The 21060-nt window shown below is 40.2% G+C and overlaps 1 protein-coding gene across 8 annotated transcripts in view; it reads right to left on the minus strand.

Moving 5' to 3' along the window:
* ZMAT3 (zinc finger matrin-type 3) overlaps positions 1-21060 on the minus strand; it is a 48950-nt gene that overhangs the window by 11875 nt on the left and 16015 nt on the right. For all 8 annotated transcript variants that reach the window (XM_007501956.3, XM_056807717.1, XM_001362351.5 and 5 more), the window contains 3 exons: positions 6231-6350; positions 451-617; positions 228-328 (listed from right to left, as the gene is read on the minus strand). In XM_007501956.3, coding sequence (XP_007502018.1) covers positions 228-328; positions 451-617; positions 6231-6350 — 388 coding nt within the window. The remainder of the gene's footprint in view (positions 1-227; positions 329-450; positions 618-6230; positions 6351-21060) is intronic.

The raw sequence follows: 21060 nt of genomic DNA on the forward strand, positions 1-21060 counted from the left end.
AAATTAATCTTAACTGTCATTAAATATTTACTTTCTCACACACACACACACACACACCTACAAAATGCCACACAATTATTTTGCTTGGCCTTGGAATGTACTATACACACACATATATACATATACATGCTCACATACACAAATATGGCATGGGATGAGGAAAAAATGTTTTCAGATGATTTCTCTACTCTGGCTATAGGCAAAGGAGGAGAAGACTTCTGAAGTACCTGTGTTATTCTGAAGAGCATATGCATTCCTCCTATTCTGCATCATTTTATATTCATTCCCTTCTTTCCGGGTCCTCCGTTGACTCACCTCTGATGAATCCCTGAAGAAGAAAAATGGGGAAAGGGAAGAGAAAGATGGGAGGAGAAGGCCACAAAAAGCAATGCATCGGTTTATAAAGCACAGCCAACACAAGGACAGTCTCAGAGAAAGGAGAATACCTACAAGGACAGGTTGTTTTGGGCCTCCACAAGTCGTGTCCTCTTGGCATGATTCTTCCCTTTATAGTGAGCCTGGGCCACAGCTAGAGAACTAAATGAAGCATCACAGAGCTTACAGTAATCATTCTCTGTGGCCCTGATCACTCTGCTTCCCGGCTTAGAGACATCCACCTGACAACAGAAAAGTCACAGGGAAAATGGCGTTATCTCATATAGATATCTCCCAAGGATGCTGGGTTCTTTGACCCCTCTCTCAAAGGCCCTTCTTAGTGCTAAAAAACAATCCCCATAAATACAACATCATAGATTTAGTGCTGAGAGAAACATTTATTTTACAGATTTATTTTATATAGCTTTTTATTTATTTATATTATTGTATTTATTTTATAATGTTTTATTATAATTTTATATTTATTTATATATTCACATATAAATATATAAGCATATTTATATAATAAATGTAATATTCTAATTTTACATATCTTTATTTTACAGATGATGATTTGGGGGTCAAGAGGGGTAACATGACCTAACGATCACACAGGTGAAGAAGAAACATGGCACAGTAGAAAAAGGGTTATATTTTAGAGGTAGGAAGACCTGGGTTCAAATCCCCACCTCCCTCACACACACCTGTATGACCCTAGGGCAAGCCATTTAATCTCTCTAGACCTCAGCTCCTCATCTCTAAAATGAAGGGTCTAATCTAGATGGTATCTGATGTCCCTTACATTAGTAGATCTATGATCTTAAATCCTAAGTGGCAAAGCCTCTTGATTTGAAACCAGATTCCCCCAAGTGCAAATGTAGCTCCCTTCCCATACTACCTAAGAATAAAGAGTTTTTAAAATCCCTATTTGTCTTCTATGGAGCCATCCAGAATTCTCTATTCCTATCTTGGAAAATTTGGAGAAGCAAGACAGTTTAACATAAGCTACTTTATATAAGACAAAAGGAAGAGGCAGCTAGGTGTCTCAGTGAATAGAATGCTAAGGCCTGAAGAAGGGAGGTCCTGGGCTCAAATCACAGACTTCCTAGCTGTAGGACCCTGGACAAGTCATTTAATTCCAAATGCCAAGCCCTTAACTCTTTTGCTTTGGAACCAATATTTAGTATAGCTTTTAAGACAGAAGGTAAGGTTTAAAAAGAAATAAGAATCTTTTATTCTCACCACTATGAGGTCTTGGCTCTTTAAGGAAAGAAGATAATTTTCACATCATGCTTTTGTGTCACAACAACCCTTCACCTACATTTAAAAAATGTGAATAGTTGGTTACTCTCCTCACTATGGAAATATGAAAAGAGCTGAAATTATGGTGGAGTAAAAATTGAAGTCAGATATCAGCCATAGCTTTGAAAAATTTGAAAATAAGGCTCAAGGAACCTTACCAGGAAAAAAATGAAATAAATTTCCTCCCAGAAATACTTGAGGGTTAGTTAGGAGTAAACAACCATGAAGGTAGAATAAGTGAGATCTTACCCTAAGCTTTCACCACCCATGAAGTGCCAGAGCTGCAGTGCCCTCTACCAATGAGGGTCAGTAACATAACTATAACTCATCATCTTACAAACTTACCTGGGGACACGGAAGGGTGAAATAACTGCTCTAGGGCCACACAGCAATAGGTAATAAAGCCAGGACTTGAAGTCACTCCAAAGATGGCCCCTCTATCCACAACATCATGTTGTCTCTCACAATTAGTGACTCATCAACAAATATTTTCTAAATGCCTACTACATGCAACCCCATAATCCAAACCCCACAGAGGTAATTACTGCCAAAAAGAAAAACCTCATATAGACCAAAATATCATAGCAGAAATATTTGTGGTAGCAAAGAGCTGCAAATAAAGTGGATGCCCAACAACTAGAGGGAAAGCTAAACCAACTGTGGTCCATGAATATCTCCAAATCTTACTGGCTATAAGAAACAACAAAACTGATGAACACAAGGAAGTCTGAAAAAATACATGAACTGATGAAAAGTGAAATAAAGTGGGTAGAGAATGAAGAAAATTTTAAACACACACACATATATACACAACGACTTCAAAAATATAAATGAAAGGAACACCAAAATCATGAGACCATACTGATGGAGCCCCTACAAATGTTATGTAATCTCAGCTGGGTTCTCACTTTGGCAAGTCAATACTTTTTCACTTTCTTGAACAATTCATTATCCCACTCACCATACTGGCTCTTCCAAACATTTTCCTCCCTCCTCAAACCTCCTTTGGTTCTCCCCTGCCCTACCCTCTCATATGAGAACAATGGCTTGAATTTCACTGAAAAGACTGAGGCCAGGCTGACAGCTGCCTCTTCTGCCCTTCCCTCCAGCTCACATCACTGCAATATCTCCTGCCAACTCTCTCCTCCTGTACCCTGCTCACATGAAGAGATCATCCTTCTCTTTTCCAAGGCAAATCCCAATCCATGCATAAGAGATGCCATTGCATGCTGTTTTCTCTTTTAGATTGTCTCCTTTATCACTCCCATTTGTCTCTCATTTGGCATCATCCTCTGTCTATGGGCTGCTTCCAAATTGCCGTCAAAAATGTCCAGGTCTCTCACGCCCTCAAAAAACCCTGGCTGTTATCCTTGTTCTTGCCCCCATTTTAGCTAAACTCTCTAAGAAGGCCATCCATGCCTCCACATCCTTTCTTCTCACTTTTAGCTCATTGGAGGCTGGCTTCTGCTCTCATCCTTCCACTGAAACTGCTCTCTCCAAAATCTTTTATGGTCTTTTAGTTGCCAGTTCCAATGGGTCTTTCACCATCCTCATCCTTCATCTCTGCAACCTCTGACACTGTTGATCTATTGAATTCTCTCTGAATCCTCTCTCTTCTCTAGGTACTTTTGCCACTATCTTTCCTGGTTCCCCTCCTGCCCCTCTGATTCTTCTTTCTCCATCTCCTTTGCTGGTTCTTCATCAAGGTCAGTCCCACTAACCATGGGGGTCCCACAAGGCTCTATCCTGGGCCTGCTTCTCTCCTCCCACTATATTTTTTTAATGGTGATCTCATCAGCTATTTCAACTATCATCTCTATGCATGTGCGTCCTAATTCTATTTATCCACACTATTCTCTCTACCAACCTTTAGTCTCTCATCTCCAACTGTCTACTGGACAACTCAAACTGGCTATCTGATAGATGGTAAATTCTGACAAATCCAAAATTCAACTCATTATCTTCTCTATTCCACCCCTCCCCTCCTCTAACTCTCCTATTACTATGTAGGGTAACATCCTCCTCCCAATCTCCCAGGCTCCAAACTCTTGATTCTAAAGTTATAATACAGTCTAATTTTTTTTAAACCCTTACCTTCTGCCTTAAAACGGACTCACAAGTATCAGTTCCAAGAGTTGGGCAATTGGATTTAAGTGATTTACCCAGGATCACATAGCATGGAGGTAATCTGAGGCCCAATTTGAACCCAGAACCTCCCATCTCCAGGCCTGGCTCTATATCCTCTGAGCCATCTAGCTGTCCCAGACAGTCTAATACTTTAGTTAATAAATGGAAGGCTCCTTATTCAAAAGACCTGGGTTCAATTCTCAGCTTTTCCAGTGATGTCAGTGATATGTATATATGCATACATCTCTTATTCCTCTGGGCCTCCATTTCCTCATCTGTAAAATGAGGAAGTTGGACAAGATGGCCCAGAGGATCTCTTTCAGCTCCAAATCCATTATTATGAATGAGTAGAAAAATAAATGAGCCAGTCAGATAATAAGAATGAAAATCCACCAATGTCCATCCTGAATGTCTCCTCAAGGAGAATATGGTTGGGGGAAGAAGACAATCTCCAGACACGGACAAGAAATCCACAGGATTCAAAGGGGCAGGGGGCAGGGAAGTTACATTGTTGAGTGGAGTACCCAAATCAATGTCATGTGGATTCATCATGATAGCATCTAATAGGAAGGACTGGAGAGAAAGGGAGGGGAATTTAGATGAGGAGACAGATGAGATGGCTGTAGTATGCACAGAGCAAATTAGCCATGGCAGTCAGGAGAGTTACCCCAGTCCTGCTTTTCCACTTGGAGCTATAGGATATTGGCCAAGTGACTTGAACATTTCAGCCTAAATTTCCTCCAATAAAATGGAAATACCCATTAAACAGACCTCAAGGTGGGGTACCCATCTCTATACTGTATTTAGGAAGCACTTAACTATTTCTCTCATTCGTCCAGAGGCTGGGTGTAGCAGTGAGGATACAAAAGGGGTTATTGATACATTTCTGGAAAACTGATGAGCCTCGGAACTGACTGCCAATGGGAGACATCAAATATGGCCCTGAGGTTTCAAACCTAGGTGACTTGGAGAATGACATTACAATTAACCTAAAGTCAGGAAGAATAGTTTGGGCTTGGGAGGGAGGTAGAGGGCAGTAAGGATGATAGAACCGATTAGAAGAATCTTAAACTCTACCGAGACTCTTCTGTACCATAATTATATCATTTTTCCATTTGAGAAGAACTATCCAAAGTCATAAGCAACTCCATTCATACCTATCCAACGTTCTTCAACCGTGTTTGATGAATGTCAACTAATGGTCACTTAGTATAAAGACATGTTCTCACACAATCTGAGAGTTAAAGGGATCCTCAGCTGCCTCTAGTCCAATCCCAAAGAGATATCAACTAGACCAAGTGGCAAGTGGTCAAGTCTCTATCCTGTGTAAGCTGAGCAACATGCAAATGTTCTAACATTCTGGATGAAGCCACAGCATACCTGGGTAATCCCTAAAGAAGAAATCACACAACTCAACCAGCCAACCTCTAAAAGGTTCTCTCTTGACTCATGATTCTGCATTGTATTTCCCATATTTCCTATGAAACTTAGCCTTTTTTTTTTCCACAAAAACTCATGAGGCTATTTGGTTTGGGGGGTACTATTTCTTTTAGGGAGCCAAGGAAAGGAAAACATTGTAGGTGGCTAGTATTATTACTACTCTATGGCCTACAAACTGAAATGGAAACAAATAGAGTTTACCACCCCCTCACCCCCCAAAAAAAGAACAGGAAGCTCCATGGATGCAGGAGCTATTTCACTCAGTCTTATACCCTAGATCATGATGTAGTTCCTGGCACAAAGGAAGCATTTAATAAAAGCCTGCTGATCAATTGACTGATGGATATTTTATCCAACAGTCTAAATGATGAGTAAGGCAGATGAAGGAACAGATTCCTTCTGTCTTGTTCAAGTTTCAAATTTATAACCTAAAGATATCTAAATTTTGGGGCAGAAGTGAAATTGGATTTTGGTTCAAGTTTTTCACTTTGATACTGGAGTCCATAAAGAGCTTAAATTAGACTTCCTACTAGGTAGCCCAGAAGAGGGACTATTTGTGATGGAATGAAGTCCTCTGATTGCACATTCAGCAACAGCCTAAAAACCACTCCTTCCTCTCAGTTGGGCAGACTAGATTCATTTAGCCTAGGAAGTAGAAGTGCAGAGAGAAAAAGACTCCATTAACTATGTTTTTATCACATCTAGGCCACACTCAATGTAAAATCACTATTACTAAGGCTAATAGAATTTCATGTCCATCAAAGTCTGACCCCTAAATGACTAGGGAGTGACAGGACCACATTTCAGGAACATTAGGCCACCAGTCTGGGAAAGTCTGGACAGCTCTTATTCCTGAATATTCATTTGTCTTCTAGTTCCCATTTGCCATGAAGCGTCTGACAGGACTGTCCTCATTGACTAAGACAAGAAGATTTTGTTTCTAAGAAAAGTGAGAACTTTCTGACCAACATCTCTTCCCACCTTACCTGGGGGGGAGCTGGCACAACAGGAGGGGGTACAGGCTCCACTATATTGCTCATTCTGGTAGAGGCTGGACAGGTACTCGCCGCATAGTAATTCCGGAGTTTCTTACTATGATTTTTACCCTAGAAATAAAGTGTCAAAAGTCATTGTCACCAGGAAAGTTTTCAATCATGTGAGTTTTTTCTTTTTTTAACCTTTACCCTCTGTCCTAGAATCAATACTGTGCATTGGCTCTAAGGCAGAAGAACAGTAAGGGTTAGGGAATGGACTAGTCACAGTTAGAAAGTATATGAGGCTGGATTTGAACCTAGAACCTCTATCCAGTCCCTAGGACCAGCTCTCAATCCACTCAGCCACCTAGCTGCTCCCATGAGTCTATTTCAAAAAACAAACACTTTTCAATCTACTAAGGAGACATAATTTATATGAACATAAGATAACAAGATAAGTAACAAGTATAAAATATATCTACAAAAATATACCAAGTAATTTCATTCAGGAAAGATAAGAGTATTATATAACAAGAGGAAGGAACTTGAGAAATCTCATTCTATATTTTATTTATATTTTTAAATGAACTTTTTTTCCTCACATCACTATGATTTCCTCCAGGATCTTTCCACTCCTCTCCCAGAGAACTATCCCATATCACAAAATTTTTTTTTTCCAAGAAAATAAAAGGGGAAGAGAATCAACATAATTGAGTAATACATGGGGAAAGACTGAAAATATATGCAATGTACAAGACTTATGCAGAGGAATGGTTGGAAAAAAATCTTCCCATATCTGTTCCTTTGCACCATGTTTGTTCTTTTAAATTTTGAGACAGTGACTTTTGTATTTTTTGTCGTTGTTCATTTCTAAGTATTTTATGTATTTAAAACCACTGTTCTGAAATGGGGCCACCAGGCTGATTGCCAAAAGGGGCCTCTGACATGTTTTTTTTGGTTACTTCCAAGTCATGTCTCACTCTGTGACCCCATTTGGGGATTTTCTTGGCAGAGATATCAGAACTATTAGCCATTTCTTTTTCCAGCTCATTTTACAAATGAGGAAACTGAGAGAAGCATGGGTAAGTAACTTGCCCAGGGTCACACGGCTACTGTCAGAGGCCATCTAATCTAACCTCCCTTCTCATTTTACAGATGAGGAAATTGAAGCCCAGCAATGTTAAATAATTTGCCCAAGAACACACAAGAGGTGGGATTTGTTCCTAGGTCTTCATATTCCAGACTGACTGCTCCTGACCCCATGCCATGCTATTATCAGGCCAGAAAATCAAAAGTAATTTTTATTTGGCCAGAGTGTAAAGGCATCCAACTTCTTGACTGTGTTTTGCTTATGCTACTACCCAAATGTGTCAGTGCTCCTCTAATAATGCACCAATGTTAACTAAGGCAAGGATACAAAGAAATGTTGAGTAGGAGGGAGAAATCAGAGATTGCCTTTGTTTTTTCATGTTTCAGAAGTGACAAAACAAGGGAAGCACAGGGTTCCCCCCAACGTGCATATTTAAATTACTGAAATCTAAGAATGACTAAGAGGTTTCGTTTCAAGAGTTCACACTGGATTGAAAATCTGGATAGCAAGATGAAGGAGTCCACTATTATCAGGACTTAAGCAGTACTATATGTCCTTTTATACTTGAGGATATATTTCAATGAGCTATTTCATATTTTTAATTCTTAAATTATTTTAAATGTAATAGTTAATAATACCTATAAAATTTTATTCCTCTCAAGTAGTGTACATAATGAAGATGCTAGATTTGAGAGTTAGGAGAGACCTAAGTTCAAATCCCACCATGACATTTCATTTATCCATTCCACAAGCATTTATTAAATTCTTACTGTGTACCAGGCACTCTGTTACATGCTAGAGAGACAAAAAACAAAAGAAAAAGTCCCAACCCTCAAGGAATTGATTTGCTCTAAGACTTAACCAGCTGTGTGACCCTGAGCAAATTGCTTAACATCTCTAAGCCTGCTTCCTCATCAGTAAAACAGGAGTGATGATGCCTGGAATTATCTACTCCACTCCCCATAAGAGGCAGTATAGGGACAGAGGGCTGGCCTTGGAGTCAGGAAGACTCTCTCACACTCACTGATTGTGTATGTGCCTTCCACAAGTCCCAGCAAGTATCCCTTTAAGACTAAGTTAGAGATTCATCATAGATTAGCTCTGACAAGGGTTTATACACCAGGAGCTCCCTCCTAACAATGAAATCAGAAGGAGAGATTTTTTTCCCCATGCCTCACAGCAATGTTATCAAGCCTTCAAGCTATTAGCAACAGGAGCAAGAGAGCTTACACAACATTTCTGAGTTCTTGACTTAGCCAGCAAATCTCTGGACTCCAAGAATGTGTCCTCCTCACTGTACAATGATCTTATATCAGCTCACATTTCTAGTGTCTTAAGGTTTCCAAAGCACTTCTACAACCACCTAGTAAAGGATGGAACCTCAGAATTTCTCTCCTTCTCCACCACCCTTCCCCTTTCTCACCCAAACCAATCTATCAGCAAGCATGAACACACCTACACCAAGCATTACTGTGTTAGACTCTGGGAATACAAAGACAGAGAAAATAGTCCTTGCCCTCAAAGAGCTTCCATTCTTTTGAATTGGGAACCAGACAGGGAGCTGCTCTGAATAGCCAAAGGTCACATAGTGGGTGCTAGAGGTGGAATTCAAACTCAAGTTCTCTGAAAGACCAATAGGAGCATTCAGTGATCCAAACTTTGATTTTAGTCATTCAATAACTTAGATTGTAATTAGCTTATAATATTAGATATTCCTTCAAAAGTTGCCTATTTTTCTCCCTGAATATTCACTTTCCTTTTCATCCTTCCCTTGAATATCAGATAACAGAAATGGTAAATTCTTACCTAATTACCAAACATCATAAATACTCATCTAGATATTCTAGAACCAGATGTGAAATAGAAATTGAAGGAATCCATTGATCACCTCCTGAAATAGATCCAAAAAGGAGAATTCCCAGAAATATTATAGCCAAATTCCAGAACTCCCAGGTCAAGGAGAAAACATTGCATCAGTCAAAAAGAAACAATTCAAATGTCATGGAGCTCCAGTGAGGATAACACAAGATTTAAGCAGCTTCTACATTAAAGGATAAGAAGGCCTGGAATATGATATTCCAGAGGACAAAAAAAAGCTAGGACTTCAAAGAAGAATCACTTACCCAGTGAAACTGAGCATAATCCTTCAGGGGAAAAAACTGGTATTCAATGAAAGAGAGGACTTTCAAACATTCCTGATGAAAAGACCAGAGCTACATGGAAAATCTGACTCTCAAATATAAGACTCAAGAGAGCCTAAAAAGGTAAACAGGAAAGAGAAATCAAGACACTCAATGAAGTTAAACTGTATGTACTTCCCTATATGGGGAAATGATTCTTCTGACTTCAAAGAACTTTACTGTTATTAGAGCAGCTAGAAGGAGTATTCATAGGCAGAGAACAAGGGTATAAGTTGAATATGATGGAACAATATTTTAAAAAATGAAATTTAAGGCATGAGAAAGAGGAATGCTTGGAGAGGACATAAAAGTTGGCATGAAAAAGATTTTACAATGGAGGGGATGAGGGGAGGAAATGGGGAGAGGAGGGTGTGAACCTTACTCTCATCTGAATTGGTTCAAGGAAGGAAAATCAATTGGGAATAGAAAGTTATCTTACCTTAAAGGATAGAAGGCTGGGAAGGGGATAAAGAGAATAGGGGTGGTGCTGATAGAAAAGAGAGTGAATTGGGGGAGGTGGTGGTCAAAACTAATCAAGGAGAAACAGGAGAGTAATGCATAGCTAGCATAATGGTGCAAAATTTTTTACAGCTCTCTCTAATAAAGGCCTCATTTCTCAAATACATGGAGAAATGAGCCAAATATATAAGAATACAAGTCATTCGCCAATTGATATGAACAGGCAGTTCTCACACAAAATAATTAAAGTTCTCTAGAGTCATGCAAAAAAAAATGCTCTAAATCACTTAGAGAAATGCAAATTAAAATAATTCTGAGGTATCATTTCACACCTATCAGAATGGCTATGACAGAAAAGGAAAATGACCAAACCATTGGGGAAGTTGTGAAAGAATTCAACCATTCTGGAAAGAATTGAACCTCTGCCCAAAGAGCTAAAAAGCAATACAGATCCTTTGACCCAGCACTACCATAACTCAGTTTGTAGCCCAAAGAGGTAAAAAACAAAAAGAAGAAAGACCTATGTGGGCAAAAATATTTAAGCAGCTCTTTTTGTGGAGGGGTAAAGGACTGGAAAGTGAGAGGATACCCATCAACTGGGGAATGGCTGAGTAAATTATAGTATATGATTGTAATGGAATACTATTGTGTTGAAGGAAATGACAAGCTGGAGGAGGTCAGAAAAATCGGGAAAGATTTACAGGAACTGAAGTCAAGTGAAATAAGCAGAACCAGGAGAACACTGTACACAGTGACTGGAATACCATACAATGAACAACTGTGAATAACTTGGGTATTCTCAATAATACAATGATCCAAGGCTTTCCCAAAGGACTCATAATTAAAAAAAAAAAGTCATCTGCTTCCAGAGAAAAAAAATTGATAGAATCTAAGTCCAAATGAAAGAACACTTTTTTCACTTTCATTTTAATTTTTTCTATTTGAGTTGCCTTCCACAAAAGGATTAATATGGGAAAATGTTTTATGGGATTGCACATGTAAAATCTATATGACATTGCTTACTATCTCCATGGGGGAGGGGAACAGGGGAGAGAATTGGAGACTCAGTGGATTGAGAGCCAGGCCTAGAGACGGGAGGTCCTAGGTTTGAATCTGGCCTCAGACACTTCCCAGCTGTGTGACCCTGGGCAAGTCACTTGACCCCCATTGCCTAGCCCTTACTGCTCTTCTGCCTTGGAATCAATACACAGTATTGACTCCAAGACAGAAGGTGAGGGTTTACAAAAAAAAAAAGAAAGAAAAGAAATGTTGGAAACTTTTTACAGGTAATTGGGCAAAAATAAACTAAAATTTAGAAATGAAAATAAATACTAATCCATTTCTAAGAAAGCAAAGGAAGAACTTTTTATAGGGATCAAGTCCTCTCCAACTTGAGATGAAAAAGAGCATAATGTCATTACCTCAATTTGCTCTCAACAGTCACAAATAAGACGAGAGCACTGACTTTGGAGTCATAAGACATGGATTCAAATCCTACCACTTAGTAGTTGTGCAACTTTGAACAAATCATTCCATCTTTTTTTGGACCGGTTTCATCATCTATAAAATTAGGAGATAGGACTCAGTGATCCCTGATGACCTTTATAATTCTAAATCTATGATCAGGTATAATCACTATGGCATGGTACTTAGACCTGGGTTCAAGTCCTGCCCAACACTTGGTTGCTGTGTAATAACAATACCACTTAACAACTCTGGGCATTTGGTTTTATTATCTGTTTAAAAAAAAAAGAGAGAGTTTACCTAAGCTTGTTGAAGCCATTCCAAATCTAAATCTATAATCCAATATCAGAAATGTGAGATTCTCAACAAAACAGCCCCATACTTCTTGAGGTTTTCCTCAATTTGGGTTCAAAAATTCCTTTCTCAAACCATCTCCTCTCTGGACATTTTTGCTGATGAGACCATGTGGCTGTACTGCACACTAGACTTGCCCCTCAGGGGCCAACAGCCTGCAGATAGATGCTAATAAAAATGAAAGCATGGTTTGTCTCCAGTGGTTTGATTTTTAAATTAAGTTACAACTAGCCATGATTTTGAGGCTATAAATATAAATGACCTCATTAAAAAATAAAACAGCCTGGAAGCATTTAGGGGCTGGTTGACCACTATAAGAATCCCTAGAACAAGGCAAAAGCTGCTCTTAACTCTGCAAACTCCAGAGCAATCCCAAATATGGCCCGTTCCAGACATGTTTATAAAATGCCCCAGACTGTAGAAATTGGATATGTTAAGATACTAGCAAGATACAGTTCCAACTGGACAAAGAGCTGCTACACAGCAACAAGCATTTCAATTAATCAATAAACATTCATTGCCTGCTAATGTGCATTTATTAAACACCGATGGCTTGTGGTTTCCACATTGGAATTAATGAAATAGGGGGAAGCTAGGTGGCTCAAGAGACAGGATGGAGAAAGAGGTCCTGGATTAAAATCTGACTCCAAACACGTCCTAACAGCGTGACCCTGGGCAAGTCATTTAACCCTCATTGCCTAGCCTTTCCTCTCTTCTGCCTGGGAACCAATACACAGTATTGATTCTAAGATGGAAGGTGAGGGTTTAAAAAAAGAATCAATGTGCTAAGATTGCTGAGGGAAAGCTCATTATCCTGGGAAATACATGCATAGCGTGAAAGAACATACATTGTGCTAACATGGCACGGTATGGCAGCTGGAGAACCAGCCTTGAAAGTGAGAAAGAACTGGGGTCAAGGATTCTCCGATACATCTTGGTTGGGCAACCCTAGGAAAGTCACCCAATTTCTCTGTAGCCCATACAATTCTCTCAGGCCTTGATTTCCTCCTTCGTAAAATTAAAGAACTGCGCCCAGTAGCCTCGAGGGTCCCTTCCAGCAAAGATCTAGGATCCTCAAATGACAAGTTACAGAAAAGCTGTTGATCTCCAGGGAGAGAGGGAGCTTTCTGTCCTAGAGAGATCACCATTCTATGCCCTCTCAACAAGTCCCAGAAAGTCAGCTCTTGTGCCCCATTGGAAAAAAAGGTAAAGGCCAAATTTTTAATAGTATCCCATTTTAAAAAAGTGTTGGACTTGGAGTCGGGACAACTGGAACTCAGACTATCCCCTAAGTCTTCGCTCTTAGGTCACAAAGGGGCTGCCATCCAAAATAGTGGGAGAAATTCCCACCATGGAAGATCGCTGGAGCCAATAACCGCCCCCCCCCAGTCATTTCACCCGGCATGCCATCTCCTGTCCTGAAGAACAGTTTTTAAAAATTCTGAAAGACCTCTGCTCTCTAAAGAATGGGAGGCAGCAGGCAATGACCTGGAATCAAGAAGACCCAAGTTCAAATCTAGAATCCAGATACTTGTCTGTGCAAATGACTAAATACTCTCTGCCTCCATTTTCTCAAATCTATAAAACAGCACCCACTTCACAGAGCTGCTGAGGATCCAATAAGACAACAGAAAAGGACTTTTCAAAACTCAAAGAACTCCATCAATGTGAGCTCTTATCTCTTCCAGTAGCTCCAGATAGGCCTTGGGCTTTGGCTCTCTTTTATTAGTGTCTAGCCCAGTTACCCTTCACATTTCTCACCCTGGTCACTCCAGCCCAGTCCTATCCTTTCCTCATCCCTCTCACCATCCTCCCCGCAGCTCTGTGGTCAGCAGGCCTTGAACCCTAGCCTGTTGTGGATGTTTACTGCTTATGAGGCCACAGCAAAGCCTTTATCTCCCTGACCCTGTTTCTTCATCTGTAAAATCAAGATAACACCTGTATTACTTACCCTGCAGTGCTCTCCTGAGGATCAAATACAGCAATATATGTAGAGTATTTGGTGAAGCTTAAGGCTCTGGGTCAGGTTCTAACCATGTTTTTGGGTCATGGACCCCTTTGGCAATTTGGTGCATTCCAAGGATCCCTTCTTCAGAGAAATGTTTTGTTGCCTACATTCCTAATTGAAGCAAATGCTAAATTTCAGCTAGAGGTTAATGTAAATAAAGATCTTTTTTTTTTTTACCATCCAAGCCCAGAGACCTCCTGAAATCTATCCACTGACCCCTTAGAAGTCCATTAACTCCAGGTTAAGAACTCCAATTCTATAGATATTTATTAATATTGTATAGTCTCCCTATGCCTATAACTCTACAAATAAAGGTAATATTATAGAGCTAGAGCTGAAAGGGACCTTGGAGATCATCTGATCTAACCCTTATGTTAGATCAGATTATGTTAACCTTTATGTTACAGATGAGGCAACTGAGACACCTAGAGGTTAAATGACTCACCCAAGGTCACACAGATACTGAGTGAAAGGTCTGGGAACTGAACCCAGGTACTAGGACTAGAAATCTAGGGCTCTGTCCATGGTACCACTCTTTCCACTCCCTCCATAGAACATGCTGCCCTACTCCTGTCACTCTCTAATTTAGAAATACTAAAGAACATCCTGATTATTGAGACATTTACCCAATAATTTGCTTCCTGTTTGTTTTTCCCCCCTCTAAATTTAATTAACTAATTATATCAGACTTGAAATAGCTAGGGACCAGTGCTATCATTAATCTGATCACCAGCCAATTTTAATACTCATTGAACAGAAGACACACAATCAAAATCCTAGGGCATAATAAATCAAAGGGGAAAACTGAAATAGAGCCCATTTTCATTGCTGTCTATTTGGGGCTTACAGCTCAACATAATAGTGCATAAAGCACATTGAAGTTCCCCATGCATGACCAGCAACTTCCATAATTGTCTGTCCAAATATTAAAGAAAATATAAATCTATCGCTACATAAGAGCATGTTGGCAAGTAAAGAGAGTGGGGGGAAAAACTGGGGACTTGGATTCAGAGACACCAAGGTCTGAATTCTACCTCTGACATTTAACGGTGACTCAAGGCAAATCACTTGATCTCTGAGTCTCAGTTTTCTCATTGGTAAAAGGAGGGTGATGCTATCTAGAGTAGCCATCTATATCGTGAGCCTCAAAGGAGATAATAGATGTAAAATGCTTGGCTACTCTTAAATTACTTTGAGTTGTTCAGTCATTTTTCAATTGTGGCCAACTCTTTGTGACCCCATTTGGGGTTTTCTTGGCAAAGATAATGGAATGATTTGCTATTTCATTTTCTGACTCATTTTATAAAGGAGGAATTAAGGCAATAAGAGTTAAGTGACTTGCCCAAGGTCACATAGATAGTAAATGTCTAAGGGCAGATATGGAGTCTTTCTGGCTCTTGGCCCAGCACTCTGTCCACTTCACCACCTCGCTAGCTACCTCACTCTGGGAGATACCAATTGTTATCACTATGAATACATAAAGAAAACAAAAAACAACTGAGGTCTTTCCCTATGAAAGTAAATGACTTCAAAATTTCCTTTAAAAGGAAGACAAAGAATTTTAGAGTCAGAAAAGCCCTCAGTGGCCATCTAGTCCAACTCATACAAAGTAAAGGAAGTCCAATGATGTAACCAACTGGTCATCCAGCCTCTGGGGAAAGTTGTACATACCACATGTGCATGCCAATGTTTCTGCCTTCCTTTTGACTTTTAAGAGACCAGAGACTCCCAATAACGCCATGCCCATTTAGGCCCTTCTCAGCTCTCATCTGGACTATTTCCATGGCTGCCTACCTGGCCATCTTCCCATTTGGTCATTTCAACCCCAAACTACACTATTCTTCAATTATATGAGTCTTCTTGTTGCAGAGAGAATGTAAACTCCTTGAAAGCAGGGGCTGTTTGTCTTGGTTTTGTATCCCCCGCACCTATTACACTGACTGATATATAATAGGTGCCTTATCAATAATTTTTGACCAACTGAGAAGAATGATTCATAGCTTTCCCCTACCCAAAACTATCAATGGCTCCCCATTGCCAAAGAGATTCAGCCTCTCCTCCTTGACCTGACCTCCTGCTCTCTTTCATATACTCTACACCAAAAGTGTCACACACATGTCCTGTGAGCCTTATGTGGTGAAGGACACTCCCAAGGATAGTCTGAACCAGAATAAAACATGAGAACTATTAAACTAATCAATAAAACGAAGATAAGAAGGTGTTGTACTCTGAGTTAACAGACAGTTCTCAGGGATCCTTGTGCATAATTTGAAGACCTCATTTCTATTTAAAGGTGGTGTAAGACACCAATGACTGACACTACAGCCAAGAGGCAGAATGATGGAGGAGATAAAGGGCCAGCCTGAGAGATGGTCAGTCAGGTTCAAATCCTGCCTCTGATACCACTGTAAAAACACAGGCAATTCAGTGGGTAACTCTATTAAATTATAAATTAGACACACTGCAGCACTGCATCCATGGAGGTCACTGCCTGCTGTGGGTCACAGAAGTAGAAGCTGGAATTCAAATTCAGGTCTCAAGGGGTCAACATCAGTGCTCTGTGCTCCTGGCCACCTTTTGTATATCCAGGAGTGAACGCCTTCCTACCCAGGATCCTGGTCCTCGAGGACCAACTCTGATTTTATCCATTCAGCAACTTGGTTACAAAGCACATATGCTATAATAATGTAGTCGACAGGCTTCTAATTTCTCCCTATTCCACTGGAAGTTTTGCAAAAAACAAGGATTGATACATGGAAAGTGGCCATTTAGTATTTAAGTTCAGATTTTTTTCAAAAAAAGTCTAAATGTTCAGACTTAAAACTTCCCCCAACAATTGGCCTATTTTCTCTACACCTAGAAAATCACATCTCAACCACCACTGCCCCCAAAAAACCCACAAGACAGACTTGCCTCCCCCATTTCTAGACATGGTCCTCAGTTTCCCTCTCCTATTCTTTTCGTTGTAACATTCTTTATACCCTTTGCTAGCCAGCTCATTATCTGAAGCCAAACCTGGCTCAAAATATCTTTTCCGGGTTTTAATTATTTCAAGGCAGTCGCTAAGAGCTATGAGGAAGGCAATGAGGGATGATGCCACTCCTTCACTTGGCTCCTGTGGACTCCCAATGGAGGAAGCCTTGTCTTTAACATGTGTCATCTGAGCATGCTGAGCTGGAATGGTGAGCCACGCAGTGACATACCACTGTTCCCCCCATCCTCCACCTAAAGATGCCGCTAGAAGTCCTCTGATGGGCAACCAGTAAGAGACATTTGGTCTGGCTTCTGAATGTTTTTAAAAATCATTCCCATCTTTCCTGAGCACCTCTTCTGTACTAAACACTAGATTCCACACTAAGTGGAGGCCCTGGCCTTCAAGAGCTTTGCAGCTCATGTAAACAGTAAAGCCAATCAAACCCTGGAGATGTTAAAATGACATGTCCAAAGTCACACCAGTAGCAAATGTCAGAGCCAGGATTTCAACCCAGAAACACAGGTTCCAAATCAAATCTGCTTCCTAGTATGCCCCACTGCCTCCAAGCTTTCAGGTGATATGACCCACATGTATAGACTTAGAGTCCTCAGCAGCATAAAAATCAAAGGACCAGAGAATCAGGAAGCTAAAGCTAGAAAGGACTTTGGAGGTCATCAAATCCAGCCTTTCGTTTTCATAAAGGGGAAACTGAGGCTCAGAGAGGGGAGATAATTGGCCAAGTCCATTGAAACTCAGTTCTTTGGTCTCCAAAGGCAGTGTATTTTCATTTCTTTTTTCTTAAATCCTCACCTTCCCTCACAGAATCACTACTATGTATTGGTTCCAAGGCAGAAGAGTGGTAAGGGCTAGGCAATGGGGGCTAAGTGACTTGCCCAGGGTCACACAGCTAGGAAGTGTCTGAGGCCAGATTTGAACCCAGGACCTCCCATCTCTAGGCCTAGCTGTCAATCCAGTGAGCACCCAACTGCTCTGAGGCAATGTATCTTCCAAGATACAAAAATACTTCCATGAGGAAAGTACAAATATTATGCTATGAGAATCCAGAGAAATGAGAGATCATTTCAACTTCAGGCAGGAAGGTCAAGGAATAGACACAATGAGAAAGGCTACCTGGAGGTGGTCTTAATCGAGCTAACTTTGGAAGAATGGATAAGATTTCAATGGGGAGAGATGGAGGGAAGGGAGGCATCCTAGCTGTAAATTCCATTCATCCAACATTTATTAAGCCATCTATGGGCAAGGCACCAGGAAAGCAAAGACAAAAATAGTTCCTGCTCTGACCACAAAAAGTTCTCATTCTACTGGAGAAAACACCTACACAGGGAGGTAAATATAAACTAATTTTAGGAAGACTAGCAGTATTAACAGCTGGAGAAATCAAAAGACTTCTTGGAGGAAGTAGCATTTGAGCCACCCCTTGAAGGGGTCTAAGAACTCCAAGGGAAGGAAGGAGAAGGGTTGAAATTCTAAGGAGGTGGAGACAGCCTGTGGAAGGGCACAGAAGTGAGGGATAAAACTGTAATGGTCCAGGGGTCAAGGAACAGCAAGTGGGCTGGTACAACAGCAACAAACAGTGCATGAGGGTTTGTTATGTGTGATCCACATGGAAAGACAGATTAAAGCCCACCCAGATGGTAAAGAACTTTAACTGCCCAATAGTTTATATTTTATCCTAAAGAAATGGGGAAATCACCGAAGCTTCTTGGGCAAAGAAGTAATATGCTCAGAACTGTGCTTTAGAAATATCAATTTTGCAGTTATGGATTTGGAAAATTTGAGAGGAAGCCTGGGCATAAAGAAACAATTAGAAGGTTATCACAATAGTCTAGATAAGAAGTGAAGAGGGCATCATTTAGGGTGGCTATGGTGTTCCCGGAGAGAAGAAAATAGGTGCTAGGGAAGTGGATCTCATTGGATAGGAAGCTAGCAGAATAAAATAAAATATGATGATAGGTTAGATATATATCATGGAAAGTTTTGAATGGTAGGAAAAGGGCTTAGTGTGCTTAGGGGGGCAGTGCATACCCACTAACAGTGGAGATGGGGTAGTAACATGACTGCAGTAGCTAAGGGCCAAGAAGCTTAATCTGGTTGGTGTGGAAGCCAGCCTTCGGAGGTAAGATGGAAGCAGAGTTGGACAGATGTTGATATGGTCCCAATGAGAAGCCACAAGTATGATCATGGGGAGTGACAAATAGAGGACAGATCTGGCAGACTTTCCAGAAGTTGAAAAGCTACAGGACTTGGCAGTGAACACTTATAAAGAACAAAGATAAAGGAGTAGCAGAAGCAAAGGACCCCAAGGTTTTGAGACTGGGAAAAGGGGTTAACAGAATCAGGCAAATCAAGAGGAATGGATTTTGTACGGAGACAGCAAGCTTGAAGTGCTGGTGGCACATCTTGGTGAAGATGTCTATCAGCAGAACAAGAATACAAACCAAGGATTTAGAACTGGAGATACATATCTAAGATTCATGCATCAAAAGCAGAAGGAACCTGAGAGGCCAAGAAATACATGTGATAAAGTTGGACTTGGATTCAGGATATCCTGTGCTCAAACTGTTCCTCAAACTACTTATATGAGACCCAAGGTAAGTGTAAAAATGGAGATTTGAACCCCAGACTTCAATTCCCAGAAGTCCTTGGTAGCTCCCAGAGTTCCCCATAATCAATCTATAAATCTCTCTCTTTCTGCTTCTAGGGACAGCTGGCTCTCTACCTAGCCGGCAAAATGTAGGTTGTGTGTGCTTTCTTATTTTATATTTTCTTTATTTCTTAATCTTTAATAAACCTCTAAAAATATAATACTTTTAGCAGAGAAACTAAATTTTAATCTTAACAGTATGGCAACCACAAAGGGATAGACATAAGTCATTTAGGTAATTCATAAACATGATCCCCATACATGAGTTTGCTCATCTGAGCAATGACAGAATCATACTCAATGATCTCCAAAGGCTCCTTCCAATTCTCAATCCATGATCCATCTAATCCGACCTACCTCTGACCGAGAATCTCAACTACATTTCTGAGAAGCCATCCTTCAGCCCTTTAAGATCTCCATGGACCAGGAACCCACTGCCTCCCAAGGCAGCCCATTCCACTGGTAGGAAGTGTTTTCCTTAAATCAAAATTCAAATTTGAACCTTTAACCACAACTTCAATGTCTGTCCCCAAAAGTACAACAGGTCTAATTCGCATATTATGTGACAGGACTGGAGGTATAGCACAAAGGGGGTCATTTAAGATATGGAAGGAGAGGAAATTGTCAAGAAAAGTGTGCAGAAATGAAGGTCAAAGGCAGCAATTTAATCTTTTGGTTGGTGAAACGCTTGGCTGAAGACACTCTTGTGGGTTGGTGGAATTTGCACTTGTGGTCTAGAAGCACTCAAATCCGGAATTAGGGTATTTAGGTAGGTAATATTTTCTACCTCCTTCCTACATGTCCCTCTCTCTACTATTACTACTTTTCTGTAATAAAGCTACTAATAGTCTCGTGACTTAAGTGTTAATTTTTATAAATGGTGACCACAACTTGTTGTAACTCTTAATTTGACTAAAACCATTTTAAACTCTTACAATCAGCTGTTGGGGGGCGGCCAGGGTTTTGTATAAGTGACATATGTCTTCTTGAAGAATGTGATGAACATGGAAATATATTTCGAATGATATAGCACATGCACTTCCTCTATCAAATTACCTACTGTCTCAGGGAGAGAGGAGAGGGAAGAAGGGAGAGAATATGATTCACCAAATGTCAGAAAACAATTATTAAAATTGTAGCTACATGTAATGTGGAAAGGAAAGTTATCATTTAAAATTTTTAATAAAAAAAGAATAGGGGGAAATTGATTCCATTTGAAGGACCGGATGTAGGGGCCAGCAGAGTCAAAGAGATAGAAAATGTATCACAGGGGAAGAAGGGTTGGAATTTGAATCCTGACTTTATTATTTATTACCTGTGTGGCCTTAACCTAGACATTCCACTTCCTCCCCCTTAAAATTAGAAAGGATAGATTAGATGACCTTGAAGATCCCTTCAAACTCTAAATAGAAGATATGAAAATTAAAGATACAAGGGGGTAATTGTAAAGACAAAAGAATAGGAAGAATTGGGCTTATGATTTCACCAAGTAAACTTTTAATATAAGCTGGCATCTTCTCTGCAATTTCTAGTCACAGAAAGTTGCCTAGAGCACTGAGATGTGAAATGACTGACCCAGAGTCATAAGAGACAGGCTTGAACCTAAGTCTTCTTGGTTTCAATGTTAGCTCTCCATCTACATGTCTAC

Source organism: Monodelphis domestica, chromosome 8, assembly GCF_027887165.1.
Source record: "Monodelphis domestica isolate mMonDom1 chromosome 8, mMonDom1.pri, whole genome shotgun sequence".
Classification (NCBI taxonomy): domain Eukaryota; kingdom Metazoa; phylum Chordata; class Mammalia; order Didelphimorphia; family Didelphidae; genus Monodelphis; species Monodelphis domestica.